A 27,927-nucleotide genomic window follows, 5' to 3' on the forward strand; every position below is an offset into this window, starting at 1 on the left:
GATGCCACATTGCATGTGGACATGCGAGGGCAGAGCCCTGTCCACACAAGGGTGATGAGTGTGCACAGCAGCCACCTGAGGCTGGCTTCACAAGCATGGTGGCCTCTGGGCCATGGAGCTTCCCGGTAGTCTGGGTTTCTCAGAAAGCAGAAGTCCAGGCTGCAGTTTCTGACTGTCCGCAGCCTGGCTCAAGCCCCCAGGACACCTGCTCAGTGTGGAGCCCAGTTCTGGGCCCTCCACACTGCCCGCCCCACCGAACCTGCTCCTTCCCTGCCTCCCCTTCCCTCCTCTGGACACCTGGTGGCTGTCCCTCAATGCTCTGCCATTTGTCCTGCAAGACTGGGCCCCGTCCGTCCTTGGGGCCGGTGTTGCCTCCTCCATCTCCTTGGTAGGTCTTGATATCTGGCTGGCAGGGGCAGGATGATTCCTTGTTGCTCTTTTTTCTCTTCCATATAAACTTTCAATTTGCCTGTTAGGTTCCGGCTTTCACTGGAATTGGGTTAAAGGTGTACATCAACCTAAGAGGAATTCATACGTCGTCTCTGGTATCATTTTCCTATCCCTGATCATGGAGTATCTCATTCATTTAGGTCTTAGTAGAATTATTCATAGATGCTTTATATTTTACTAATATTATGATTGGAATTTGTAAGTTACATTTCTTTAGCTGTTGCTAGAAAACAAGTGCATATCTGTTTTGAAGATTCGTGTGTCATCTCTTGATTTTATAACTAGCAATCTTGCTAAATTCTTACGAATGCAAAGACATTTGTCTGTCAATTCCTTTACCTTTTCTGTGTAGAAAGTCATCTCTACGAGTGGATGGTTTTACATTTACAGAAATGTGGTTGATACATTTCTGGAGCCACTTTTTCAGTGCTTTGTTTCAGATGAGTTTCCCTGAGTAAGCCTGGCCTGTAGTTTCCCTTCCTGTACTGCATCTGTCAGGTCTTGTCATGAGGCCTGTTTGCCTTCTTCAGCGAGTTAAGGAGCTTTCCTTTTTTCTGTTGTCTGGAAGAGCTCTTATGAGGTCCAGCCATCACTTCCTTCAAGGCTTGGCAGGCTCACACTTCAGGTTCCAGGTACTGATTCTTTTTCCCCATTGGGTGTGTTATTCCTCAAGCTGTTTCTTCTTGAATTGGTTTCAGTAACTCGAGTGTTTCTAGTAAGTTGATTTGGGGCAGGCTCCGTAGCCGTCCATCCGTCACGCCTGAACTCCGCAGGCCCTGGTAATTCTTAATATTGCTTGGCTGTGCCATCTTGTCTTTTTTCCTTCATTAATCTCACCAGAAGTTCGTCCATTTCACCAGTATGTTATTTTATTTTTATTTATTTATTTATTTATTTATTTTGAGACGAAGTCTTGCTCTGTCGCCAGGGTGGAGTGCAGTGGTGTGATCTTGGCTCACTGCAACCTCTACCTCCCTGGTTCAAGTGATTCTCCTGCCTCAGCCTCCCAAGTAGCTGGGATTACAGGCAAGCGACGCTACACCTGGCTCATTTTTGTATTTTTAGTAGAGACAGGGTTTCACCATGTTGGCCAAGCTAGTCTCAAACTCCTGACCTCAAGTGATCCTCCTGTCTCGGCCTCCCAAAGTGCTGGGATTACAGGCATGAGCCCCTGCGCCTGACCAATTTCACCCATATTTTTAAAGGAGCAGCTTTGACCTTGTTGCCTTCTCTGTGTTTTCTTGCGTGTTGCTCACTTTTCTGGCCCCTTCTTGCTTAATCTGGAGGTTGAGAATATTGATTCCTCAGCGTCTCACAGTGCAGGCATTTGAGGCAGTGTGCTTCCTTCCACCTCTTGCTGCACACACTTTGACAAGCTGTGTTTCCATGGCATGGGGCAGGCTGTCTTCCTCTCTAGTTTAGAGGAGTGGCATCAGCTTTCATGCCAGAGCTCAGTGGAGATCAGAAGCTCTGAACACAGCCCGCCGCGTCCTACATGGGAGGTGTGAGCACCCCGTCTTTGGGGTCCCCAGGATTAGGGCTGGGAGGGAGCTGGAGTAACCTAAAGATGATGCCCTGCTGGTCTTTACTAGAAACCTGCCCCCTGGACCCATGTGCAGGATGGCCCCTGGCCCAACAGCACTGAGTCCCCTGCAGCAGCCGCTTGCAGGGCCAGGGCCTCACAAGGTTGCTCTCCCAGGTTGTTGGGGGGCCAGGGCTGATGTTGACATGGCGCTGTGGGCTGGGCCTGTGCCCAGGAATGCCACGAGGGCTGCGACGTGCAGCCTCCAAGAGGCCCAGCACCACATTAAGAAGTGAGGACCATTTATCAGCTCCCAGGTGAAAGCTCTGGGATAAGGGCTTCAGGAGTGGTCCAATCAAGGCACATGTTACTTGGACTTTGTCTCTGCCCAAGTTGCGGCCCCTTTGCTCTGAGGGCTGTACTGCACTCAGCACCTCCCTCGCTGCCCCACTTGGGTTCCCAGGATGGCTGCACTGCAGCCCCAAGTCAAACTTCCTCCGAATTATGGGGTAAATTCCACCTCTTACTCTGACTGGACACACTTCACCCCTCAGGGCATGCGAGAGAATGGGAGGTGAAGGTTCACAGAGGAAACTGGGGTGCCCCCTGTGAACAGAGCTGCAGATGGGAGGCCCTGGTGCTCTCTCCTGGCCTCTGTCAAACCTGGCTGCCCCCCCCAGGTGCCGCCCATCCTGCCTCCAACCCATTTGGAGCCTCAGCCCATCCTGGCAGCTTCCTGCCCGCTGGCCCCCTGACAGGTGGGTGCCTCTGAATTTAGCCCACGCAGCCTGGCTGGTTCCTCAGCAGCCTTGGGGTGGGGGAAGTAGGTGGGTGAGAAGGTGGCCCCAAGCCCCTGGGAGCCCCTTGGATGTCATGCAGGCAGCACCCACCAGGCCGGAAGCCTCTGCAGCAGCCCCACTGGGCCAGGCGGGAGCCGTAGCCCACACCTCACAGACCTCTGGGGCTTGCGGTTGCCCCCACAGACCCTTTCAGCAGACCGAGCACCTTTGGGGGCCTGGGGAGCCTGAGCAGCCACGCCTTTGGGGGCCTGGGCAGCCACGCACTGGGTGAGTGACCCAGCCTGTGCCCCCTCCCCCGATGCCCGCGCCCCTCCCCCGATGCCCGCACCCCTCCCCCATGCCTGTGTCCTCTGCAGGAACCCTGATGCCTGGCTGACCTCCCTCCTCTCTGGGCTGGGCCCCCTGGGGGCACCCCCTTCTCAATATCTGCCTGGGACCCTCCTAAAACCCCTCCCGGGTTCTCCTGGGGCGTGGCTGGGGAGGGACAGACCCAACCTCACGCTCCGTGGCCTCTGCCCCCAGCTCCTGGCGGCAACATCTTTGCCCCGAAGGAGGGCTCGTCTGTGCACGGCCTGCCCAGCCCCCACGAGGCCTGGAACCGACTGCACCGGGCACCGCCCTCCTTCCCCGCTCCACCCCCGTGGCCCAAGTCCGTGGAGGTGGAGCGGGTGTCAGCCCTGACCAACCATGACCGAGAGCCGGACAATGGCAAGGAGGAGCAGGAACGGTGAGTGGCCCTCTTGTTCCCTATCCCCCCACCGTAACCCCCCCCCGGCCCCCGTTCTCTCTCCCCCTCCTCGCCGCACTGCTGCCCACTCATGCTCTGTCCAGCTCTGTGCTGAGCCCCGGGTTATGGGGACCAAAGTTCTGCTCCCCGGCGACTCCTCTCTGCAATGGGGAGTGAAGGCCGTGCCCTGGGGCTGGGAAGGGTGAGGAGGGTGAAGACCCACCCCCACCACAGGCACCCACACCTGCCAGCAGGGAGACCTCCAGGTCGGCCTGACCCACAGAGTTTGAGGGAGGAGTTCGGGGGTGCGGCTGCCGGCAGGCCCCCGTCCTAACAGGGAGGGGCCCGTGGGGAGCTGAAGTCGCTGCTGGCGCCTTATCTGCTTCGTCTGTCGGCCGAGGTTTCCAGGCCGCCCAGCGCAGAGAGGACGCGTAGGTTTTGGGAGCCTGTGGGGGTGCGGGAGCCGTGGGTGCTGAGGGGTCACCGGCCACCCAGGAGCTGGAGGCCCCGCCAGGCAATGGGAGCAGCCTGGGCTGCGCCGCTCGGCGGGACGGAGGTCTCGGGAGTGACGGGTCCGCCCTGCCGCCTCCAGGGACCTCCTGGAGAAGCGCCTGCTGAGCCGGACCTCGCCCGCCACCCCCGCCGGCCACCCCGTCAGCGGACTCCTGCTCCGGGGCCAGAGCGAGCTGGGCCGGCCCGGGGTCTCTGCGGAGCGCGAGTCCGAACCTCGGGTCAAGGAGAGCCGCTCCCCAGCCAAGGAGGAGGCCGCCAAGATGCCCGCGCGCGCGTCCCCGCCCCACAGCAAGGCGGCTCCGGGAAACGTGAAGGTCAAGGAGGAGCGCGGGGAGGACGAGGCTTCCGAACCCCCGGGGGGCGCCCTGCACCCCGCGCCCCTGCAGCTGGGCCTGGGCCGCGAGCGCCTGGGCGCGCCGGGCTTCGCGTGGGAGCCTTTCCGCGGCCTGGAGCTGCCCCGCCGCGCCTTCCCCGCTGCCGCCCCCGCCCCGGGCCCCGCCGCCCTCCTGGAGCCCCCGGAGCGCCCCTACCGCGACCGTGAGCCCCACGGCTACAGCCCCGAGCGCCTGCAGGGGGAGCTGGAGCGCGCGCGGGCCCCGCACCTGCCACCCGCCGCCCCCGCCCTGGACGGCGCGCTGCTGCCCTCGCTGGGCGCCCTGCACTTCCCTCGCCTCGCGCCCAGCGCGCTGCACAACGGGCTCCTGGCGCGGACCCCGCCCGCCGCCGCCGCCGCCGCCGCCCTCGGCGCACCGCCCCCACTGGTGACCGCGGCCGGACCTCCCACGCCCCCCGGGCCGCCGCGGAGCCGGACTACGCCGCTGGGGGGCCTCGGGCCGGGCGAGGCGCGCGACTACTCCCCGTCCCGAAACCCCCCGGAGGTGGAGGCGCGGTAGCCCCGGGGCCGCAGACGCCTCTCCGAGCGCACCGCTGTCCGTTTCTCCATCAGTTCCTAGAACTCAAGCACAGCTCCCGCCGATCCTGGGGCGCCGCCGCCTCCACCCGCAGCCTGCGGAGGCGGGGACTTGGGTGTCGGCTTTTCTGAGGGTGATCTTTTGTTTTCCGAGTTTGGGATTCGGCTGTTGGGAAAAAAAAATCGCGTTTGTACCTTTCCCCCCCACAAATGAGAAGTGTTTGTAATGGATTTGTATTTTTCTTAATTTTATGCTATTTAGACGTTTAAAAGAACCAAAAAAGAAACTTTTGCTTCTTCGTTTTCGGTTGGGATTTGCAGTTTAATGGCCTCAGATCCTTCTCCAGATCCCCAGGGTTTCTTTGTCTTATTTATGGAGAAAAACCGGTCACTTTGTCCAGCGCACTGTGAGGCCCCCACTCAGGCCAGCCCTGGCCCCCCCTTGGTACTTGGAACCGAAGTTACAGATCTATATTAAAATAATAATAATGTACAAAACTTTGTTTTTTGCCTTATTATGCAGAAGTGTAAGAGAATTTCTTTTTTGGTTTGTTTTTTAAAAAGCAAACGAAACGTGTAAATAGTCTGTTAATATAAATATATGACATTATTAAATTCTTAATCTAGATAGACTTTATAAATCGGTTTCCAGAAACTCCTCTGGTTGTTTGTCTAACATGGTCACAAAAACCCAGGCGCTGCCGGTTGTAAACATTCTGAGAAGTTTAATGGCAGCAACTTTCCTTCAACTATGCAAGCGCTCCCGCTGCTGGTGGGGGGAGGAAGGTTTCGCCAGCGACGTCCCTGCCCCTGGGTCCGTGGAGGGGTTGGGTACCCCCATCAGGGCCCTTGGGCCAGCAGAACAGCACTCCTGGGCGGCTCCTGTGGGCTTCAGGACTGGCCAGCTCCAGCCGCAAAGGCGATTCTGTGGACGTTTGTGTGGATGGTGCAGTGTTCTTGGAATCTGTAGACCAGATCGGTGGAGGTTTAGAAGTGCAAGAGTCTAAAGGCTGAGTACAAAAAAAAAAAAAAAAATCACTGTTGTGTGTTTTCTTTCGCCTGAGGCATCAGCGTCACCTTGGTGTGGTCATTGCCTCCCGGGCCCTTGGCCTGGCCTCCTCTCGGTTTGGGTTTTGCTCTCACCCACATGAGCCCCCCATGCCCTGCCCTCCTTGAGGCCTTTTGTGTTCCCCTACATCTGGGCTGTGTCCCTGCCAGGCTTCCCAGCCTTCAGGGTCAGCCATTGAGCCACATGCTTTGCTCAGTTCTGTGTTTCAGCCACGTTTCCACAGTGGACCCCGTTTGTTTGGAATATTCTGTTCCCATATCAATCAGTGATGATAAATACAGCCTTGATTTGGATGAAACTGTGGTCGTGTGTTCTGTGTGGCATTGGGGGGCCGGGCTCACCCAGGCTGACCCCCTACAGGCGTGCGTCCCTCCTGCAGGCGCCTTGGGATGCTGGGCACCTCGGCGGCCCCACGCTGTAGGGTGCCATCACCCAGGAAGTGAAGCACAGCAGGTCCCAGCTTCCCAGCCCTGCTGCCACCCCAGCTCTGCCCAGCCCCCCATGGAAACCCCAGCCCCCTCCCCCAGCGCCACCTCTCCCCATGGAAACCCCAGTTCTTGGCTCTGCCGGATGCCCCATTGTGTCACTTCGTTCTTGGGAATGTCACATGGCCCCCTGTCGTCCCACCCCCAGTGACCCCCTGGCCGCCTTCCCTCACATCCACAGGGTTTTGTGCATAGAAGATGCTCTTAGTTCCCGCCTTCATGCCAGAGAGTTCTGGCCCTGTAGGGACTTGTGGAATTGACCTTGCCTTGGCTGTGCCCGAATGAACAGGAGCTCAGAGGGCAGGAGCCAGGTGCAGAGGTGGCAGCCCCCACCCTCCTGTGCAGTGAGCACCAGGCCCACCTGCCTTGAGTGATGTTCAGGAAAGCTCCAGGTGCACACCTGGCCTTGACCTGAGCATCACCTCCACCCCGGCCCTGCCAATTAACTCCTCACTGAGGGGCCCCAGGGCTGCAACCTAAGAAGGAGGCCTCGTGGGCCCACTCTGCACCAAGTAAGGAGTGCCCTGTGTCCCATAAGACCCTTCCAGGGTGGCAGGAGGGGCAGGTCCCACTCCACGCCCCACCGGGTTACCATCTGCCATGTGGGGCTTCTATGCAAGGGTTTGCTTCCTGTGGAGTCAGCCCTGCCACCCCGCAGGCCTCTGTGTCCAAGTCCCGACTTGGGCTTTAGCTTTTACAATGAGCTGCCACTTAGCGATGGGGAGACATTGGGAAATGTGTTGCGCAATTTTGCCACTGTGTGAATATCAGCGTGTGGCACATGCCTAGACGGGCCGGCCTGTTGCTCCTGGGCTGCACACCTGCACCTCATGTGACTCCTGAATCCTGTCGGCAGCTGTAACATGGTGGTAGGTGTTTGTGCATGAAAAGGTACAGTAAGAATGCAGCATTCTGGCCAGACATGATGGCTCACGCCTGGAATCCCAGCACTTCAGGAGGCTGAGGTGGGCAGATCACCTGAGGTCAGGAGTTTGAGACTAGCCTGACCAACATGGTGAAACCCCATCTCTACTAAAAATAAAAAAAAATAGCCAGGCATGGTGGCATTCGCCTGTAATCCCAGCTACTCTGGAGGCTGAGGCAAGAGAATCACTTTAACCCAGGAGGCAGAGGTTGCAGTGAGCTGCGATCACGCCACTGTACTTCCAGCCTGGGAGACAGAGCAAGACTCCATCTCAAAAAAAAAAAAAATCCCGCGTTCTAATCTTCTAGGGTTGCCCCTGCCTATGCAGCCTGCCCTTTCCCACAGCGCGGCTGGATGGCACGTGACTGTGCTTCACATCCCCTTGTCTTGGTTATTCCAACCTGTGCAGCAAATCTTCAGGAAGACTCCAGCGCTGCATATTCTGCCCTGAGTGAGCTGATTGTGTTAGTCATCCACACAGGCCTGCTCTGCCCCAAGTCCCCTGCAGGGCAGCCCAGCAGTGAGGAGGAGGCAAGGCCAAGGCCCAGTCCTGTGGCTCCAGGGATCTGGGAACGCACCTGTAAGGCACAGCTGGAGGGAGGGCGGCAGCTGGAGGGTGGACAGCAGTAGAGCTGGAGGGAGGACAGCAGTGCAGCTGCAGGGTGGACAGCAGTGCAGCTGGAGGGAGGACGACAGTGCACCTGGAGGAAGAGCCGCAATGTGGCTGGAGGGAGAGCAACAATGTGGCTGGAGGGAGGGTGGCAGTGAGGCTGGAGGGCAGACGGCAGTGCAGCTGGAGGGCGGATGGCAGTGTGGCTGGAGGGAGGACGGCAGTGTGGCTGGAGGTAGGGCAGCAGTGGGACTGGAGGGAGGATGGCAGCTGGAGGGTGGGCAGCACTCCAGGGCCATCCCCTGGCCAGAGCTACCTGCGAGCCTAGGGATGCCATGTGAAGGAGTGAAATGGTGAAATGTCTGCCTTTAAGTCAAAGCACACAGCCTGCTTTGAAATGCAGAGAAAGGGGGAGGGGACCCCATCCAGGCAGGGTCCCTCTGGGGCTGCCTTCCACTGTAGGGCCAGCCCTGGCACTGAGGCAGCCATCCCTCCCCAAGCATCATCTTTAAAGGGAGTGATCTCTGATGGTGCAGAATCCAGGGTGGACTTCTTCCCAGGAGCACTCTGTGAGGGGGCACGTTCCTGAGAGCACTCTGTGACTAGAGCACGCTCCTGGGAGCACTCTGATGGAGCATCCTCCTGCGAGCACTCAGTGAAATGGGAGCACCTTCCTGGGAATACTCTGTGAGGGAGCACACTCCTGGGAGCATTCTGTGAGGGTGCACCTTCCTGGGAGCACTCTTTTAGAGGGAGCACACTCCTGAGAGCACTCTGATGAAAGCACTCTCCTGGGAGCACTCTGTGAGGTAGCAGCCTCCTGGGAGCATTCTGTGGGGGAGCACCCTCCTGGGAGCACTCGGTGAGGGAGCACTCTCCTGAGAGCACTCTGTGAGGAGGGACACCTTCTTGGGAGCACTCTATGAGGGTACACGCTCCTGGAAACACTCTCTGTGAGGGGGCACATCGCTCAGAAGGTCAGCAGTCCAAGTGACCCTCCCCTGTCCCCGGAGGATTTTGGTCAGGCTATTTCCATCTCACCTGGTAACTTAGAACTGGGGCTAAATTAGCCTGCTATAAAACTTGGAACCTGGGTAAATTAGAACCTGGGTAAGATAGACCCTGCTATAAAAATCAGGAGTTGAAATTCTATTTTATTTCAGCAAGACCTGAAAGATGCAGTCAGGCAAATGGAAGCACATCTGATGCTGACAGAAAAATAAAGGTTTTGATATATGTTTTAATATTCTATCCTTCATAGAATAGATACAGGGTTTTAAAAACACTCAACCTGGGCCGGGCGCGGTGGCTCAAGCCTGTAATCCCAGCACTTTGGGAGGCCGAGACGGGCGGATCACGAGGTCAGGAGATCGAGACCATCCTGGCTAACACGGTGAAACCCCATCTCTACTAAAAATACAAAAAAATTAGCCGGGCGCAGTGGCGGGCGCCTGTAGTCCCAGCTACTCGGGAGGCTGAGGCAGGAGAATGGCGTGAACCCGGGAGGCGGAGCTTGCAGTGAGCCGAGATAGAGCCACTGCACTCCAGCCTGGGCGACAGAGCAAGACTCCGCCTCAAAAAAAAAAAAACAAAAAACAAAAAACACTCAACCTGGGTGACATTTGTCAAGCAGCTACAGTGACTCCATCCCAGGAGGGAGAGGAACAGCATCAAAGTCCGTCCTGTTACTATCAGACTCAGGGCCTGGCACACAGCAGGGGCCAGGTGTGTCTTGGACGGGCGAAGGCATCGAAGAAGGGGGAAGCCTCCCAGATGCCCTGCTGGGCTCCTCCTGGCAATGCCTGGACCCCTCACCAGCAAGGGAGTGGAGTCCCAGGACAGGCATGAACACTGGAATGCCCTGGGTGCCCAAACGAGCCCGTTCTCCGTGCCTCGTCCTCACGTGGCCACCTCTATATTGAGGCTTCCCCAGCTCTCTTGTGAGGACTAGTCTGCGTTTATACTCTACCTGGGTAATCCAGGAAAGCCGCACCACCTCCACATCCTGACTCTAATCACATTTGCTCAGATATGGCCTTCTAGGTGACGTACTCGCAGATTTCAGAGATTGTGCCATGGAGATCTTCCCACCGCTGATGGGAACCTGGAATCCAAGGATCTTGACGCAGACTGTAAGTATTCATGACTGACAACACTGAGCTCTCTGCAGTGTCAGCTGGGGTCCTATCCACAGCCCGAGGGCATGTGGTGCTGCTGGGAGAGGCCAGTGGCCAGTGCTCCTGTGTCCAACAGGCTCTACACGCTGGGGAAGGCTCAGAGAGAAAGGAGTGTGCCTGCAAGTACAGGATCCGTGACCATGACGCCATCAACACACGGAGTTTTCCATATGATATGTGCTCTGGAGGCAGAGGTTCGGGAGGTGCTACAGGAGCTTGAGTCAGGCCTGGCATTTTTGTGATTCTCTTGGCCTTTCCATGCTCATTGCCTCATAGTAATGAAATAGCTGCTGTAGCTCCAGGCATTACATCCACCTGCCAGGGAGGGAGATCAGCGAAGGGGAGACAGTGAGTGCCAACCTTGTCTGGAAAGAAAGGGCCTCCCCAGGGTTCCCCCTCACCACCAGAGGGTCTCTGCCGAGGTGTCATCGGCTGACACTGGGGGGCCTGCACCCTTGTCAACAGGGCAGGGGACGTGGACCATGCCCGGCCTGCTGGCTAAGGGCCCAGGTTCTCAGTGGGAGCTGGACTAACCCAGGGGCCTCTGGGAAACCTGAAGGTCGTTTTGCATCTGGCATCCGCACACCTGAGCCTTCACGGACTTGAAATCCACAACATTTTGCTATAAATTATTTTTATTTTTCTGTTATACCACAGTTTGGGGCTTATATATTTTGGGGCCTTAGATATTTTTTCCCTAAAATTATATGTGAAGCTTATAAGAACTGAATTTCATTTCTAGATAGAAAAGGAAGCATCATAAAATATTTACCATGAAGGCTTCAGACCCGCTGGCTCACACCGACCCTGATTCCTTCCTTCCTGGGTGGGCCTGGGGCTACTCGGAGCTGAACTGGGTCCTCTTCGACAGGGTGTTGGGGGGATGGACGTGGCCTTGCTGAACATGGCAGCAAACAGGAAAAGAGGCCTTGCGGAGACAGCTGAGCCTGTGTGGCCTCCAGGAAACCTTACCCCAGCCCCACGCCCCACGAGAGGCTCAGCATCCAGCCGCCAGGCCGGGGGCGGGGGTTCTGGGGGCAGGGAGGGTCAGAACCACATCTCGTAATCCTGCAATGGTTTGCGGCTGAGGATTGTGACCGCCTGTCCTCACCCACTAGAGAGACCACCAGGACACGGCTGCCTCCTAGTCAGGAAGAGGCCCGAGGGCTGAGTTGACCAAGCAGGGGCCAGGTGCGTGCACCTGGGTGGCCGAGAGGCTGCATGGTCCCCGGGCCTGCCACGCACGGCTCCTGTTCTGCCCCAGAGAAGCAGATCTGACACCCCTGCTCATCAAGTTCAACGTGTAAACGGAAACAGCAACTCGACTGTTGGAATTTCCCTCCTTTACATTTTTGTTCTAAAATTTTTTTTTTTTTTTTGGAGACAGAATCTCTCTCTGTCACCCAGGCTGGAGTGCAGGGGCACGATCTCAGCTCACTGCAACCTCCGCCTCCCACATTCAAGCGATTCTCCTGCCTCAGGCTCCTAAGTAGCTGAGATTACAGGCTCCTGCCACCACACCCGGCTACTTTTTTGTATTTTATTAGAGACGGGGTTTCGCCATGTTGGCCAGGCTGGTCTCGATCTCCTGACCTCGTGATCTGCCCACCTGGACCTCCCAAAGTGCTGGGATTACAGGTGTGAGCCACCGCACCCGGCCTAATTTTCTATTTTTTTTTTTTTTTTTGAGACGGAGTCTCGCTCTGTCGCCCAGGCTGGAGTGCAGTGGCGCAATCTCGGCTCACTGCAAGCTCCACCTCCCGGGTTCACGCCATTCTCCTACCTCAGCCTCCCGAGTAGCTGGGACTACAGGCGCCCGCCACTGCGCCCGGCTAATTTTTTTCTATTTTTTAGTAGAGACGGGGTTTCACCATGGTCTCGATCTCCCGACCTTGTGATCCGCCCGCCTCGGCCTCCCAAAGTGCTGGGATTACAAGCGTGAGCCACCGCGCCCGGCCAATTTTCTATTTTTTAAATAGAGACAGGGTTTTGCCATGTTGCCCAGGCTGGTCTCAAATTTCTGACCTCAGGTGATCCACCCACCCTGGCCTCCCAAAGTCCTGGGATTACAGGTGTGAGCCACCGCGCCAGCCTAGATTTTAGAAAAAGAAATTACAGGATTGACTCGTGCCCCTTGTTACAAGCAAAAGAACACACGGGTGATCAGGAAAGGCAGCTGCTCCCTCTGGGGACGCCACCTGTGCTCTCGAACCGTCCTGGGGAGCTGGACTCCTCATGCTCCAGGAAGAACCACGGGTGCTCTGTGATGCCAGCTCCTGGCACCGTGTCTGATTTGTGGATTAAGTCTTGTCTATCAAACTGCACTTTCTGGGACAAACATTTTTGTGGGATTTGATTCTCCAATGTGGAACTGTGGGTTCAGAAACGGTGTTTATCTGTAACTGGTATTTGTTATTTTAAACATTTCCAGCTTGAAAAGTTGCAAGTGCCATTCAAATAACTCTTTCCTGACCTCAGAGTGAGCTGGCAACCCTCTGCCTTCCCTCTCGGCACCTTCTGTCTGTTCCGGCAGGTGGGCTGTCCATCCCAGTCCACACCGCAGCCTCCAGGATCAGCGAGCAGCACGGCTCCCTGCCTGGTGCAGGGCCTCAGCATTCATGCTCCTTCCTCCTGGGACAGCCCCCTGCCTCTCAGGGACTCTCACAACCTTGGTGTGCAGAAGGTTCTGGACAGTGATTGGGGGACGCCCTCACTGGGTTTCTCTGGAGCGTGGGCATTGGACTGGAAAATACACAGAACTGCTGGGGATCCTCGAAGCTGCCGGCAGCACCCAATGCCAGTTTGTCCCATCAGGCGTTGGTCCTGACCTGCACTTGGCCACCTGCCCCCCACTTTGAAATTGAGCATTGAGGGGAAGACACTTGAACCCATGTGAAACCTCTTTCTCCTGAAACTTTCCCTGCATGCATCAATTACATCATTGCAGCTGGGCCTTCCCCTGAGCATGATGCCCTGGGGCGAGGCCGTTGGCTTCCCATGTGTGACTGTCCCCACCCGCAGCCCCTGCCCTCCGGGGCCCCCATGCACCAAGCACTCTCTGCCCAGCCCCATCTCCCAGAGCCCTGGAGGCTCAGCCTGGGTGTCATGTGTGCCTTGTGCTCTTAGGAATGTTACCTGTGTTTCTTCACATCTGTATTTCTTTTTTTGTTTTTGTTTTTGTTTTTGTTTTTTTTGAGACGGAGTCTGGCACTGTCCCCCAGGCTGGAGTGCAGTGGCACGATCTCGGCTCACTGCAAGTTCCACCTCCCAGGTTCACGCCACTCTCCTGCCTCAACCTCCCGAGTAGCTGCGACTACAGGCGCCCGCCACCTCGCCCAGCTAATTTTGTTTTTGTATTTTTAGTAGAGACGAAGTTTTACCCTGTTGGCCAGGATGGTCTCAATCTCCTGACCTCATGATCCACCAACCTTGGCCTCCCAAAGTGTTGGGATTACAGGTGTGAGCCACTGCGCCTGGCCCTTTCTTTTCTTTTCTTTCTTTTTTTTTTTTTCTTCTTGCAGGGCCTTTCTCTGTTGCCAGGCTGGCTGGAGGGCAGTGGTGCAATCACAGCTCACTGCAGCCTTGACCTCCTGGGCTCAAGTGATCCTCCCACCTCAGCCTCCCTAGTAGCTGGGACCACAGGTGCGCACCACCACACCCAGCTAAGTTTGGTATTTTTGGTAGAGATGGAATCTCGGTATGTTGCCAAGGCTGGTCTCAAACCCCTGGGCTCAAGCAGTCCTCCCACCTCAGCCTCCTGAAGTGCTGGGACCTACACTTCTTCCAGATGCTTTCAAGTTTGATGTGTTACGTTTACCTATTCTGTTCTTTTAAAAATTATCATTTTGTTAGAACTTGAGGATGAGTGGTCAAAATAACAACGATCATTTTGCAGCGTATCTGGTTTGTTCTACTAGGGTGGAAAGCAAGGGTTTCTCAGGATTTCGCTACAAGCATTGTCTCAGCCTTCTCGGACTGCCCTGCGGAACCCCACAGACCCAGCAGCTAAAACAATGACATTGAGATCTGAGTGCCAGCAGGACGAGCTCCACGAGGGCCCCCTCTGGGTTGCAGGCAGCTGCCTTCCCAGGGCGTCCTGCCCTGGCAGGTGGGCAGGGCAAGGGGAACTGGCACGCTCGGCTCTGTCGTCTCTTTTTTCTCACAGTGTGTGACTGTTTACCACCGCGGTCACCTGGAGCCTCTTATTACAAGGGCGTGAATTCCCTTCTCACGAGGCCCCTCACGGCCTCATCAAAACCTCAGTCACCTCCCAGAACCCCACTCCAGTCCCGTCACACTGGGGCTCTGGGCCTGAACCCATGAATGTGAGGACACACTCAGTCCACAGCAAGGCCGTGTCCCCAAGGAGCAGGGGTGGACTCCAGCCACACATCGGCCAGGCAGCAGCTGGGAGAGGGCGCCCGTGCAGAAGGAACGGACAGGCGGACTCAGGCACGGTGGCATCTGATGCCCACTTTCACGATGTTGTTTCGTTTTTTAATTTTCTTAGACTTCCAAATTCATAGTGAAGTTGACCCAACATGACAGGAAACAGGATTCGAGGGGTTTGGACAGAGTGGGGGGATCGTCCGTATCCTGGGGCCAACAGCCTCACACTGATGGATGGTTCTGGAACTGCACACAGGTAGCCCCTCTGCCATGGTGGACGCAGCTGGGGCTTCCTGGTTCAGTCACTCCCCTGGCTGGATGGACCCAGAGGTGCCTCCCTCTAGCGTAAAGTGCTGCTGGCCCCGCCATGGGCCCCTGGCCTCAACCCAGAGAGCTTCTCCAAACCAGTGGCTGTGGCCCCACCATCTCCCGAGCGCCAGGCAGGGAACCCCTTCTGCATCCACCCTGGGCTCACTTTGCTCCTCCTGGAACCAGCACGCAACCCCTCACCTTAGACACCCCCGTCCCCATGTTGGTGTGGCCTCTGCCCTCAGCTGACTCTGACAAACACACAGTCAATGTTTCTGTGAAGTTTGGGAAAATAAGATCTTTTCACTGTACTGGGTCAAGACCTGTCTCCACTCGGCACGGCCCCCGTGCACTTAAAGTATCTCTCCGGGAGGAGGGGCGCCAAGCAGCCAGGAGCTACCTGTGGGGAAGGCGAGTTGAGGAAGCTTCTCCCTGGTGTTGCTGGGCTCACCCCCGTGGGAATGGCCCCCACGCCCTGGCTCGCCTCCGTGGGGACGGCCCCCATGCCCTGGCTTACCTCTGTGGGGACGGCCTGCAAACCCCAGCTCACCCGCATAAGGATGGCCCCCATGCTGGGCTCACCCACCTGACATCAACATGAAGGCGGGGGCCTGATGGTGTCTCCGACATGTTCTGTTTGAAGATTCCGGATCTAGACGCTGGGGTGTGGGGACGGTGTCAGACAGGTAGAGGTGTGTGTGTGGAAAATTCAGTTCTCAGCAGCTTCTAATCAGGATGGAGGTTTGCTTTGACTTCTTATGGGAATCTCTTGAGGGCGGCTGTGTTTGTCACCCACACACGCCCCCGGAGGTTCATACCTGAGCAACTCTTATCCACAGAAAACGTGGCTCAGCCCCCTCCATGGGAAGATTAAGTTGATTTTCCATTCTCCCGTAGAAAACGTTACCAAATTGTCATTTTGTAAAAGTAATCCGAGGCTGTGAGGTCAGGAACTTTAGGGTAAAAAATGTGCCGTGTGATTCTGTCTGTGATGCTTCCTGTGTGGGCCTCCGATTCTGTGTGTGATGCTTTGTGTGAGCTTCTGATTCTGTGTGCGATGCTTTCTGTGTGAGCTTCCGATTCTGTGTGTGATGCTTTCTGTGTGAGCTTCCGATTCTGTCTGTGATGCTGCCTGTGTGAGCTTCCTACACTCATGGTGTGCTGGGTCTTTCACTGTAAGTATGTTCCGTTTTAGGCCTAACACTGTGTTCAAAATGTCATATGCCTTTTCTTTTTTTTTTTTTTTTTTTTTTGAGGCGGAGTCTCGCTCTGTCGCCCAGGCTGGAGTGCAGTGGCCGGATCTCAGCTCACTGCAAGCTCCGCCTCCCGGGTTCACGCCATTCTCCTGCCTCAGCCTCCCGAGTAGCTGGGACTACAGGCGCCCGCCACCTCGCCCGGCTAGATTTTTGTATTTTTTAGTAGAGACGGGGTTTCTTCACCGGGTTAGCCAGGATGGTCTTGATCTCCTGACCTCGTGATCCACCCGTCTCGGCCTCCCAAAGTGCTGGGATTACAGGCTTGAGCCACCGCGCCCAGCCCATATGCCTTTTCTTAAGGAAGTCGCCAAAACTATGTAACTTCAGGCTGTGCAGAGTCGACCGCGGCCAGGTGTTCCTGCCCCGCAAGTCTCTCCAGAGGGAGCCTCAGATGGTCCTGCAGTTGCAGAGATGGAGATTGTTTATAATTACTTAGGAAAGGAAGACCCACGTGCCGGGGAAGGACTGGGAACAAGACAAAAACAAATACACTACAGCCCAGGCTGAAAACGGCAGGGACAGGGTGGGCTGGGGATGGAGGCATTTCGGGGAACGTCAAGCAGATGGAATCAGAAACCAAACGAAGCAGAGGGACCCACTCCACCAACATCCCCCAGCCTCCCCCACCACCACACAGAGCCCAGGGCTGCCCTCGGGAGTCAGCAGCAAAAAGAGTTCTTGGCCTGAACCAGGGATCCCCCGAGGCGAGGGCAAGTGACCACAGAAGCTCAGCTAGGGCCAGGGGAAGGGGAAGGGGCCTGGGCTTGCATCCCGGACGTGGGTGCCTATGTGCTGAGCACTGACCGTGCCAGGGACAGGGAGGGAGCGATTTTCACCTGCAGTGTCCACACGGGCTTGCACCCCTTTATTCGACACCCCTGTGGTGGTGGGAGGTGACAGCAAACCCGAGGCTCTGGCCCTGGCCTTGCCTCCCACAGCACGGCCTGTGCCTCCCCAGGCTTCCCAGGAGGCCACTCTGGCACTGACCCAGCAGACACCACCTCTCTGTGACCTCCAGGTTTCCTCCAGATTTTACGCTTTTATTATTCAAAACACAGAAGGGGTGAGACACGGCTGCTCGGTCCTCCAGGAGCCTTTATTGATGTTTAACAATCAGGTTCCACGTCCCAGTGCCTGGGATTTGTTCTCAGACACTTCGTGCCACCAGGCTGGTCATTGCCTTTCAGTTCCCACAGATTTTCAGAGCTCCAGAAACAGCAGCACGAACAGTGAGCGAAGCTTCCACTGGAGCCAGCCCCAGAGCAACGGGTCCGGTGTGAACATCCCAGGGCCCAGGTCGGTCCCTCACACCCAGGTTGGAGCTCACGTCACTGAAGGAGAAGGCAAAGCTGAGGAAACGCGCCGGGGACGGCCCGAAGCTGAGGAAACGCGCGGGGGACGGGCCCGAAGGTGGGAAACCTGCGGGGGACGGGCCCGAAGCTGAAGAAACGTGCCGGGGACGGCCCCGAAGCTGAGGAAACGCGCGGGGGACAGGACGGAAGCTGAGGAGACCCGCGGGGGACGGGCCGGAAGCTGAGGAGACCGAAGCTGAGAAGACGCGCGGGGGACGGGCCGTGAAGCTGAGGAGACGCGCGGGGGACGGGCCCGAAGCTGAGGAGACGCGCGGGGGACGGGCCCGAAGCTGAGGAGACGCGCGGGGGACGGGCCCGAAGCTGAGGAGACCCGCGGGGACGAGGCCGTGAAGCTGAGGAGACGCGCGGGGGACGGGCCCGAAGCTGAGGAGACGCGCGGGGGACGGGCCGGAAGCTGAGGAGACCGAAGCTGAGGAGACGCGCGGGGGACGGGCCGTGAAGCTGAGGAGACGCGCGGGGGACGGGCCGGAAGCTGAGGAGACGCGCTGGGGACGGGCCGTGAAGCTGAGGAGACGCGCGGGGGACGGGCCCGAAGCTGAGGAGACGCGCGGGGGACGGGCCGTGAAGCTGAGGAGACGCGCGGGGGACGGGCCGGAAGCTGAGGAGACGCGCGGGGGACGGGCCCGAAGCTGAGGAGACGCGCGGGGGACGGGCCGTGAAGCTGAGGAAACGCGCGTGGTACGGGCCGTGAAGCTGAGGAAACGCGCGGGGGACGGGCCGGAAACTGAGGAGACGCGCGGGGGACGGGCCGTGAAGCTGAGGAGACGCGCGGGGGACAGGACGGAAGCTGAGGAGACCCGCGGGGGACGGGCCGGAAGCTGAGGAGACCCGCGGGGGACGGGCCGGAAGCTGAGGAGACCGAAGCTGAGAAGACGCGCGGGGGACGGGCCGTGAAGCTGAGGAGACGCGCGGGGAACGGGCCCAAAGCTGAGGAGACCCGCGGGGACGAGGCCGTGAAGCTGAGGAAACGCGCGGGGGACGGGCCGGAAGCTGAGGAGACGCGCGGGGGACGGGCCGTGAAGCTGAGGAAACGCGCGGGGGACGGGCCGGAAACTGAGGAGACGCGCGGGGGACGGCCGTGAAGCCGCTGCAGAAGGAGGACGTGAACGCCTGTGGCTGGGACACAGCATCTCCCGACGCCAGCCTCGTGGGGGCCGGGACAGCACCGGAGGCCGACGGCCACGCTCAGCGCCCGAGAGGGACGCCCACGAGCAGCGCCACACGCCCGGAGCTGCTCCCAGCGCCCACGACGGGGCCTGGTGGTACCCGAGGGCTGTGAACAAGCCTCACCTGTGGGGACCGGCACCGTTTCACCCCACATGGGAGCTTTGGGCTCCAGCAAACACACTTGCGCCCCACCGCGTTTGCGCCGCTGGCAACCTGGCCCTCCCCTGACCCCTGCGCCGCTGGGCCCTGCCGCTGACCCAGGGCTCCGCAGAGTCAGAGCCTGCACCGCGAGGCTTATCCCATGGATTTCCCGTCGGGGAAAACCACAGCAGCGGTCAGCGGGAGGGAGGGGAGAAGCCAGGACCCTCTTCCTCCAGGGCTCGTGAGGCCGTTCCCTCTCTGGCCTGAAGACGTTCAACTCCGGCTCCTACGGGGGCTCGTCCTGGGTCCTCCTCCCCGCAGCCCCGCAGGCTCTGACGGTCTCTGACTGGGCACCCGTGGCCTGGGGGCCTGGTGGGCTCCGTGCCAGCCCAGGAGCCTTCTCTGCGGCCCCCACTTTATGAGATGGGTGGTGAAGCGCCAGCCTTTCCGAGCCGGGGTGCCTGGGTGCTCTGCCCGCCCCATGAGTTCAGAGCCCACCTCTCACGGCCCCGGACCTGGCCCAGTTGCTGGGTTTCTGTGTGACTTCCCTGTTACGGCCAGGGGAGGGCCTGGAGGCTGAGCCCCCACCCGGGACTCACCAGGGGCAGGCACTGGGCCAGGATCCCGGTGCGGGGCATGCAGCGGAAGGGGCTGTCCTCCCTCAGCTGGATGCAGCACTGGCTGCTACACTCCTGGTGGCTGCTGCAGAAGTTGCCGTTGGGCTGGGGAGGCAGCCAGGCAGTGGTCATGGAGAGGGCCATCTCCTGCTACCGCTGCTCCATCCGCCCCAGGTGCCCGAAGCTCACCTTACGCCAGGGCACACACTGCAGGAAGATGGTTTGGGATGTGCAGAACTCCTGCGGGCTCTTGTTGTTGCGGACGCAGCAGCTGCTCTGGCACTCTGAGTTGTCTGAGCATCTGTACCCGTTGGGCTATGGGACAGGAGACGCCTCATCCCTGCACCCACCATCCACTCCCTGGCTCTTCCGGGGCAGGTAGGAGGGGGCCACAAGCAGTTTCGCTCTTCTGCCCCCTACCCCCTGCATGCACCTCACCTTCTTCCAGGGCAGGCACTGCAGGAGGATGGTCTTAGGGGTGCAGAGCGTGTGTGGGTCCAGGCTGTTGGTGGTACAGCAGTTGCTCTGGCACTCCTCATGGCTCCTGCATGGCTCCCCGATGACCTGAAATGCCACTCACCAGCTCGCTCACCTGTTCCTGGGCAGGGCCTGCAGACCCAGTACTCAGGAAGGGCCTCCCCTCTCTCTGGCTCCTCTGTGTCATCATCCTTCAAACTTGGGTTCCCTGAGAAGTTTCTGGAACAAACCCAGACTGCTGTGGCTCTGGCAGGTCAGTGCTGGGGGCCCAGGGCTGAGAAAGGGAATGTCTACCGTGAGCCATGTGGAAGAGGGTAAACCAAGGCACTGAGGGCAAGGATGCAGCAGCAGAGCATGGGCGAAGCTCTCGGGCCGGCCCAGTGCCTGGCATTTTACAGGAGAAGAAACAAGCTCAGGAAGGGCGAGCACGGTGCCCGGGATCACACAGCCAGCAGAGGCGAGCTGACAGCCAGGCCCGCCCCCCCGTGCTAAGGCTTGTAGCCACCCCCCACCCACACAGAAGGCACCACCGTGGGTGCGACTTGCTTGCTCAGAGTGTTGTGGATGAGGCTATGTCTACTGACGTTACTGCATTCGACCCTAAAACTGAGAGAATTTTAAGATAACAATAGGAATCCCATTGCCTATTAACATAAATAACAACCTTATTAAAAGTGAGTATATTTTCTGGCCAGGCGCAATGGCTCATGCCTGTAATCTCAACACTTTGGGAGGCCGAGGCCAGTGGATCACCTGAGGTCAGGAGTTCAAGAACAGCCTGATCAACATGGTGAAACCCCATCTCTACTAAAAATACAAAATTTAGCTAGGTGTGGTGGCGGGAGCCTGTAAGCCGAGCTACTCAGGAGGGGGACGCAGGAGAATCGCCTGAACCGGGAAGGTGGAGGTTTCAGTGAGCTGAGATCGCGCCACTGCACTCCAGCCTGGGCAACAGGGCGAGGCTTCATCACACACACACACACAAATTTAAAAAGTAATAAAATAAAAAAGAAAAATGGGTATATTTTAAAAAACAGAAGTGTGCACCGGTGCAGCTCCCACGCAGCCCTGCTCCTTCCTGCCTGGTTGACCGTGGCCGTAGTGGCCCCAGTGCTGCTCCTGGTGCTGGGGTCACCATCCCATAGCCTCAAATGTGCTTAGGCAGCACAGCCGGGGGTGTGGCCAGGAGAGTGAGTGTGGCCTCCGGGAAGGTTTCATCCAGGAAGACACTTTGTGTCGCTTTGAGAGCCTCTTTTTTTTTTTTTCGAGACAGAGTCTTGCTCTGTTGCCCAGGCTGGAGTGCTGTGGCCGGATCTCAGCTCATGCAAGCTCCGCCTCCTGGGTTCACGCCATTCTCTTGCCTCAGCCTCCCAAGCAGCTGGGATTACAGGCGCCCGCCACCTTGCCCGGCTAGTTTTTGTATTTTTAGTAGAGACGGGGTTTCACGATGTTAGCCAAGATGCTCTCGATCTCCTGACCTCATGATCTGCCCAGCTCGGCCTCCCAAAGTGCTAGGATTACAGGCGTGAGCCACCGCGCCCGGTCTTGAGAGCCTCTTGATGGAAGGTGGCAGCCCCTGTGGGCAGGGCCTGCAGGGGCATCGGGCCACTGGCACCTACCTTATGGGACAGGTTCATCTGCTGCTTCTGCAGCCCATACCCCACCAAGGACCCCAGCGGCAGCAGCAGCAGCAGTAGCAGCATCGTCCACCCTGGGCCAGCCATTGGGCACGTGGACCTGCGGAGACCCAGGATTGTGCTGCTTGGCGCCTGGCACTGGCATCCCCACTCCCTTCCTGCTCCTTTCTTTTGCAAGACAGACTTTTAAAAACATAATGGACTTTATTTTCTACAGCAGTTTTAGGTTTACAGAAAAAGTGCAGAGAATATAATTCTCATATGTCACCTTCTTTCCCCTGCCTCAGTTTCCCCTATTATAATGCTGCACTCGTGTGATGCATCTGTCACCATTGATAGACCCACAGGGACGCGCCATCATCACCTGACATCCACAGCTCACACAAGGTCGCTCGGTGTGTGCCTGCTGCGGGTTTGGGTGAGTGCGTTCTCACGGAATCACCGTTTCAGTATCCTTCACAGCGGATACTGAATGCCCTAAAAACCCACTGTGCCCTCCCCAGCTGCTGGCAGCCACTGAGCTTTTCACTGTCTCCTTGGTTTTGCCTTTTCCGGAATCCTATTTGGATGGAATCGGTCTTAGCCTTCTCGGGTCGGCTTATTTCACTGAGTAAAGTGCAATTTAAGGTTCCTCTGTGGCTTTTCGTGGCATAAAGACCCATTTCTTTTTAGCACTGCATGGAAAATGGATTTAACACATCAAGGCAAAACATGAAAAATGGATTTTGAATAACTCTTTTCCCAGCGGACGATGGTGCCCCTGATGAATTTGAACATGAGCACCTGCTGTGAGCGTGAGCAGGAGCCTCAGCCTGGGGTCCCTCCTGGAGGGGTCCTTGCTGCCCAGCCGCACAGCAGTGCAGGCATCAGATGAGGCAGTGGCATCACCCTGCATGTGTTTGGTGGCCCAGCCATGCTCACTGTGAGCCCCACGCCCGGACGGCACCGCCCCCGCCACAGTGACCGGCCCAGGACAGGGTGGACGGCAGGAACCCTTCCTTGGGACTTTTCCAGCAGGGCCCAGACGGAGACGTCATTAGGAGAGTCTCTCTTTTCCTCCCCGGTTCCAAAGCCATACGGGAAAACCCCAGTAGGCTCCACAAATCGTGAGAAGTGACTGGAGAGTCCAGACCAAGATCAACATAAAATTCAAAACGATTTCTCCATGATGGCCATAAATAACCAGAAAATAGAAAACGAACACCACTCACGCTAACAAGATAAACCGTTCGTTATGTAAGATGAAGGGCGAATATGAAGTCCACACAAAGAAAGTCCACCCTCGGCCTCCCCCTTGGCTCCTTCACCCCATGCTGTGAGATCACTGATCACTCCTGGCTGTGCTGGGGCTGGGCAGGGTCTCTCTGTCTCTGTCTCTCCCTGTCTCTCTGTCTCTGTCCCTGTCCCTGTCTCTCCGTCTCTGTCTCTGTCTCTTTCCCTCTCTGTCTCTCCCTCTCTCTCTTTTTGTCTCTCTGTCTCTCTGTCTCTCCCTCTCTCTGTCTCTCTGTGTCTGTCTTTCTCTCTCTGTCTCTCCCTCTCTCTTTCTGTCTTGCTGTCTCTCCCTCTCTCTGTTTCTGTCTCTCTCTGTCTCTATCTCTCCCTCTCTCTGTCTCTCTCTGTCTCTCCCTCTCTCTGTCTCTCTCTGTCTCTCCCTCTCTCTGTCTCTTTATGTTTCTCCCTCTCTGTCTCTCTCTGTCTCTATCTCTCCCTCTCTCTGTCTCTCTCTGTCTCTCCCTCTCTCTGTCTCTTTATGTCTCTCCCTGTCTCTCCCTCTCTCTGTCTCTCTGTCTGTCTTTCTCTCTCTGTCTCTCCCTCTCTCTTTCTGTCTTGCTGTCTCTCCCTCTCTCTGTTTCTGTCTCTCTCTGTCTCTATCTCTCCCTCTCTCTGTCTCTCCCTCTCTCTGTCTCTCTCTGTCTCTCCCTCTCTCTGTCTCTTTATGTTTCTCCCTCTCTGTCTCTCTCTATCTCTATCTCTACCTCTCTCTGTCTCTCTCTGTCTCTCCCTCTCTCTGTCTCTTTATGTCTCTCCCTCTCTGTCTCTGTGTCTCTCTCTGTTTCTGTCTCTCCCTCTCTCTATCTCTCCCTCTCTCTGTCTCTCTCTGTCTCTCCCTCTCTCTGTCTCTGTCTCTCTCCCTCTCTCTGTCTCTCTCTGTCTCTCCCTCTCTCTGTCTCTTTATGTCTCTCCCTCTCTCTGTCTCTGTCTCTCTCCCTCTCTCTGTCTCTCTCTGTCTCTCCCTCTCTCTGTCTCTGTCTCTTGAATCCCTTTGATTATTATTTTTCTTAAATTCCTCATATTATCTCACGTGTATTCAGGGGAAAGGTGGAGCTCTAGCCACAGCCTATAGCCGCCTGCTGGGGAAGCCACAGCAGGTCAGGACTTGGTCAGTGACCCCACTTCCAACTCAAGACCAGCCAGAGGAACCCAAATATGGATGCCCACCTCCCCCATCCCCATCGCAGGGGCAGCCGAGCCCCGGCAGTGTCCTCCCCACATGAGCAGTCCCTGCACCCACACTTCTGCCTGCAGCTGGGCAGCCTCCCCGCTCCCAGCACTCCCTCCTGTCTTCCCTGCCACTGTATCAGCACAAGGTCAGGAACTGATTTTGCCTCCCTCACAGGAAGTAAAAGGTCAAAGGTCTCAGATGCCCCTCGCACCTGATCCTGGAGCCCCGATCCTAGACAAATGAGTCATGTCAACACTTTCCAAGATGAATGGCCACATCCCCAGCCATCGGGCAAGCTTAGTAAGCCGTGTTTCCAGTCATATCAAGCCTATTCAATATAACTTTGTTTAGAGACAGGGCCTTGCTCTGTTGCCCAGGTTGGAGTGCAGTGGAACAATCGCAGCTTGCTGCAGCCTCAACCTCCTGGGCTCGAGTGATCCTCCCAACTCAGCCTCTGAGTAGCTGGAATGACAGGTATGAGCCACTGTGCCCGTTCTAAATATAATTTTTAATGTAACTACATAAAAGCTAAATTGAATCACAACTAGAACTTTTTTTTTTTTCTTTTTTGAGATGGAGTCTCGCTCTGTCACCCAGGCTGGAGTGCAGTGGCGCGATTTCAGCTCACTGCAAGCTCCGCCTCCTGGGTTCACGTCATTCTCCTGCCTCAGCCTCCCGAGTAGCTGGGACTACAGGAACCCGCCACCATGCCCGGTTAATTTTTTTTTGTTTTTAGTAGAGACAGGGTTTCACTGTGTTAGGTTGGTCTTGATCTCCTGACCTCGTGATTCACCCATCTCAGCCTCCCAAAGTGTTGGGATTACAGGTGTGAGCCACTGCGCCCGGCCTATAACTTTTCTAAATTTCAGGTTTACAGTATCTTTCCTGTACTTGGAACCAGGAAAAACTTTTTTCTGGTCTCAAACCTTTTCACAGGCCCTTGCAAAGTTCACAGCCCTCGTTTCCAAATGAAGCACGATGTGCCCGACAGATCAAAGGGCCCTGCTCAGCCCAGGAACAGGCAGCTGCCTGTGCTGGGAAAGTCCAGCGTCTAAAAGGTCACAGGTCACACCGTTTGCAGCAGCGTTTTTCACGACGGCCAGAGGGTGGACGAACGTGTTACGTAACCCGTGCCCTGAATGTGGTATGTATGTGCAATGGGACGTCAGTGGCCCTGGAAATGGAAGGCAGCTCGGACCCGGAGGCCACACAGTCACCCTGAGGACCTGATGCTGAGGGAATGAGCCCCTCACAGAAGTTCAGATACCGTTTGAGCCCATGTGTGAGGTCCCCAGGGTCGTCAAACCCACAGAGACAGGCAGTGCAATGGTGGTGCCCGGGGCGGGTGGGCTGGATGTTGGTGTTTAACGGGGTCGGTTGACATTTGGGAAGATATAAAGCTCTGCAGATGGATGGCAGTGGCAGCTACACAGCAACGTCAACCTGCTTCATGCCACTGAACTGTGCACTTAAAAATCATTAACATGGCCTGGGTGCGGTGGCTCATGCCTCTAATCCCAGCACTTCGGGAGGCCAAGGCTGGTGATCACCTGAGGTCGGGAGTTCAAAACCAGCCTGACCAACATGGTGAAACCCGTCTCTACTAAAAACACAAAATTAGCCGGGTATGGTGGCTCATCCCTGTAGTCCCAGCTACTTAGGAGGCCGAGGGAGGAGAATTGCTTGAACACTGGAGGCAGAGGTTGCAGTGAGCTGAGATCATGCCACTGCACTCCAGCCTGGGCAACAGAGTGAGACTCCATCTCAAAAAAAAAAAAAAATTGTTAAAATGATCAACTTTATGTTAAATATATTTTACCACAATAAAAGCAAAGGTCACAGGCTGACCGCATGAGTGCCCTGGAGGTGCTGTTACCCCTGGGATGGAAGCTCATTCTTTTCTTTTTTTTTTTTTTTTTTTTTGAGACAGAGTCTGGCGCTGTCGCCCAGGCTGGAGTGCAGTGGCACGATCTCAGCTCACTCCTAGCTCCGCCTCCCGGGTTCACCCCATTCTCCTGCCTCAGCCTCCCGAGTAGCTGGGACTACAGGCGCCCGCCACAGTGCTGGGCTAATTTTTTGTGTTTTTAGTAGAGATGGGATTTCACCGTGTTAGCCAGGATGGTCTCCATCTCCTGACCTTGTAATCCGCCCGCCTCAGCCTCCCAAAGTGCTGGGATTACAGGAGTGAGCCACCGCGCCCAGCCGGAAGCGAATGATTTTCAAATGTTCTATATACATGGGGGTCTCTATTCCCGGATATTTGCTTAAAATCTCTTGGATCGGCCGGGCGCAGTGGCTCAAGCCTGTAATCCCAGCACTTTGGGAGGCCGAGACGGGTGGATCACGAGGTCAGGAGATCGAGACCATCCTGGCTGACACGGTGAAACCCCGTCTCTACTAAAAAATACAAAAAACTAGCCGGGCGAGGTGGCGGGCGCCTGTAGTCCCAGCTACTCGGGAGGCTGAGGCAGGAGAATGGCGTGAACCCGGGAGGCGGAGCTTGCAGTGAGCTGAGATCTGGCCACTGCACTCCAGCCTGGGCCTCAGAGCGAGACTCCGTCTCAAAAAAAAAAAAAAAAAAAAAAAAAAAAAAAAAAAAAAAAATTCTCTTGGATCAGACACTTCTTCAGTTTTTCTTATAATTATCAATATCTAGTTTGTTTCCATAGTAGTTCAATCTGCTAAGTAAAAAGCTTGATGCTAAATATTGTCAAAGACATTACAAATCCCCATAAATCATCTGGGAAACCATAGCTTTCATGTTTTGAGCATAAGCTCCTGGGGCTGGTGCTATAATCCCTGTTCCGATTCTTCTGAGTTTTGAGGGCCCAGGAGGGTCGGGCTGGGCACCCGGCATGTGGAGTCATCCCCACAGGGCACCCCGACCAAGGGCAGAGCTGGCTCTGCTGCAGGGTCGATCCTGGGCTCTGGGCCGTGCACGTGTCCTGTTGACACCCAGAGGACAGGACGTGCGAGTGACTCGTGAGATTGGGTCTCCCTTGCTGAAAACTTCCCTGGTGGCTGACAGCTGCTTGGACGTGCAGCGGCCCTACCTTTTTCCGTCAGGCCCCAGCGGCTCCTCTGTGTAGAGGTGAGACAGGCCAGGCTGCAGCTTCTCGATGAGACACCCCAAAGCAGAGAAGAACCCAGACCAGGGACCTGGCAGCCCAGCAGCACCCTGGGCACAATCGCAGCCCTGCCTCTTCCTTCTCCTTCTTGTTCCCTCCTTCAGTCCCAGGAGGAAGACGCTCATCTCCCCGCATGAGAGGCTGAGTGTAGGCGTCTGGACAGGGGCCAGTCCCACGTGGCTACTGACTCCGGACCACAAAGAAGCTGGAAGCCGCAGCTCCACCTCTGCAGCCAATTGCTGGGACAGTCAGGGCTTGATTTCTTTGTGTTCTGCCCCCACTTCCAACTCAGGACCAACCAGAGGACGCCAAACATGTCCCCTCACCAACCACCGGACACCTCACTCTCCATCAGCTGCCCCTGCCTTCCCCACACCACCACCACGACCCTAATCAGCGGACCTGTGCCCCGCCCCCTGCCTGCCGATCTCAGGGTGGGGCGCTCCCAAGCTCTGAACTCAGAGCCTGGCCTTGCTCTCGTCTGGGTGGTCTTTATTTATCTCTACATGCATCTGCTTATGCAGTAAACATGTAATGGGCTGTTTACTCGTTATTTATTTGTGATCGACCATGTGCCAGGCACCGTGGCAGGCTCGGGGGGGAGGAGGCTGTGCCCTGGTGTCAACTTGGCGCTCTCCGTCCAGTGTGAGAGCTGGGCCTGGCAACAAACACACTGTGCAGAGTGTGGTGGGTGTCGTTAAGGGCACCACGGAGGTGCCAGGGGGACAATGCGCAGCAGGGATGTCAGGGACACTTCACAGAGACACCAGCACGACACCTGCTGCCAGGAGCCTGGTCCAGT

General features: G+C 56.9%; 2 protein-coding genes and 1 long non-coding RNA gene across 17 annotated transcripts in view; 2 read left to right on the forward strand and 1 right to left on the reverse strand.

Annotated features, from left to right (window-relative positions):
- The window catches only part of FBRSL1 (fibrosin like 1), a 97,756-nt gene extending 91,467 nt beyond the window's left edge, over positions 1-6,289 (forward strand). For all 15 annotated transcript variants that reach the window (XM_037994926.2, XM_008005297.3, XM_073021269.1 and 12 more), the window contains 4 exons: positions 2,653-2,730; positions 2,956-3,039; positions 3,295-3,499; positions 4,092-6,289. In XM_037994926.2, coding sequence (XP_037850854.2) covers positions 2,653-2,730; positions 2,956-3,039; positions 3,295-3,499; positions 4,092-4,905 — 1,181 coding nt within the window. In that variant the 3' untranslated portion in view covers positions 4,906-6,289. The remainder of the gene's footprint in view (positions 1-2,652; positions 2,731-2,955; positions 3,040-3,294; positions 3,500-4,091) is intronic.
- A 10,882-nt stretch (positions 6,290-17,171) lies between these two features.
- LRCOL1 (leucine rich colipase like 1) lies at positions 17,172-27,286 on the reverse strand. The gene is made up of 6 exons (XM_008005299.3): positions 27,051-27,286; positions 21,537-21,654; positions 19,879-20,004; positions 19,630-19,755; positions 19,423-19,545; positions 17,172-17,473 (listed from the first exon to the last, which is right to left on the reverse strand). The coding sequence occupies exons 1-6, from the start codon at positions 27,248-27,250 to the stop codon at positions 17,471-17,473; spliced, it is 696 nt and encodes a 231-aa protein (XP_008003490.1). The 5' UTR covers positions 27,251-27,286; the 3' UTR covers positions 17,172-17,470.
- LOC119622570 (uncharacterized) lies at positions 19,976-27,667 on the forward strand. Its single transcript, XR_005239172.2, has 2 exons — positions 19,976-25,141; positions 27,230-27,667. It is a non-coding gene; the product is annotated as an uncharacterized lncRNA (long non-coding RNA).
- The last annotated feature ends 260 nt before the right edge of the window (positions 27,668-27,927 follow it).

Source organism: Chlorocebus sabaeus, chromosome 11 (assembly GCF_047675955.1).
Source record: "Chlorocebus sabaeus isolate Y175 chromosome 11, mChlSab1.0.hap1, whole genome shotgun sequence".
In the NCBI taxonomy this organism is placed as follows: Eukaryota; Metazoa; Chordata; class Mammalia; order Primates; family Cercopithecidae; genus Chlorocebus; species Chlorocebus sabaeus.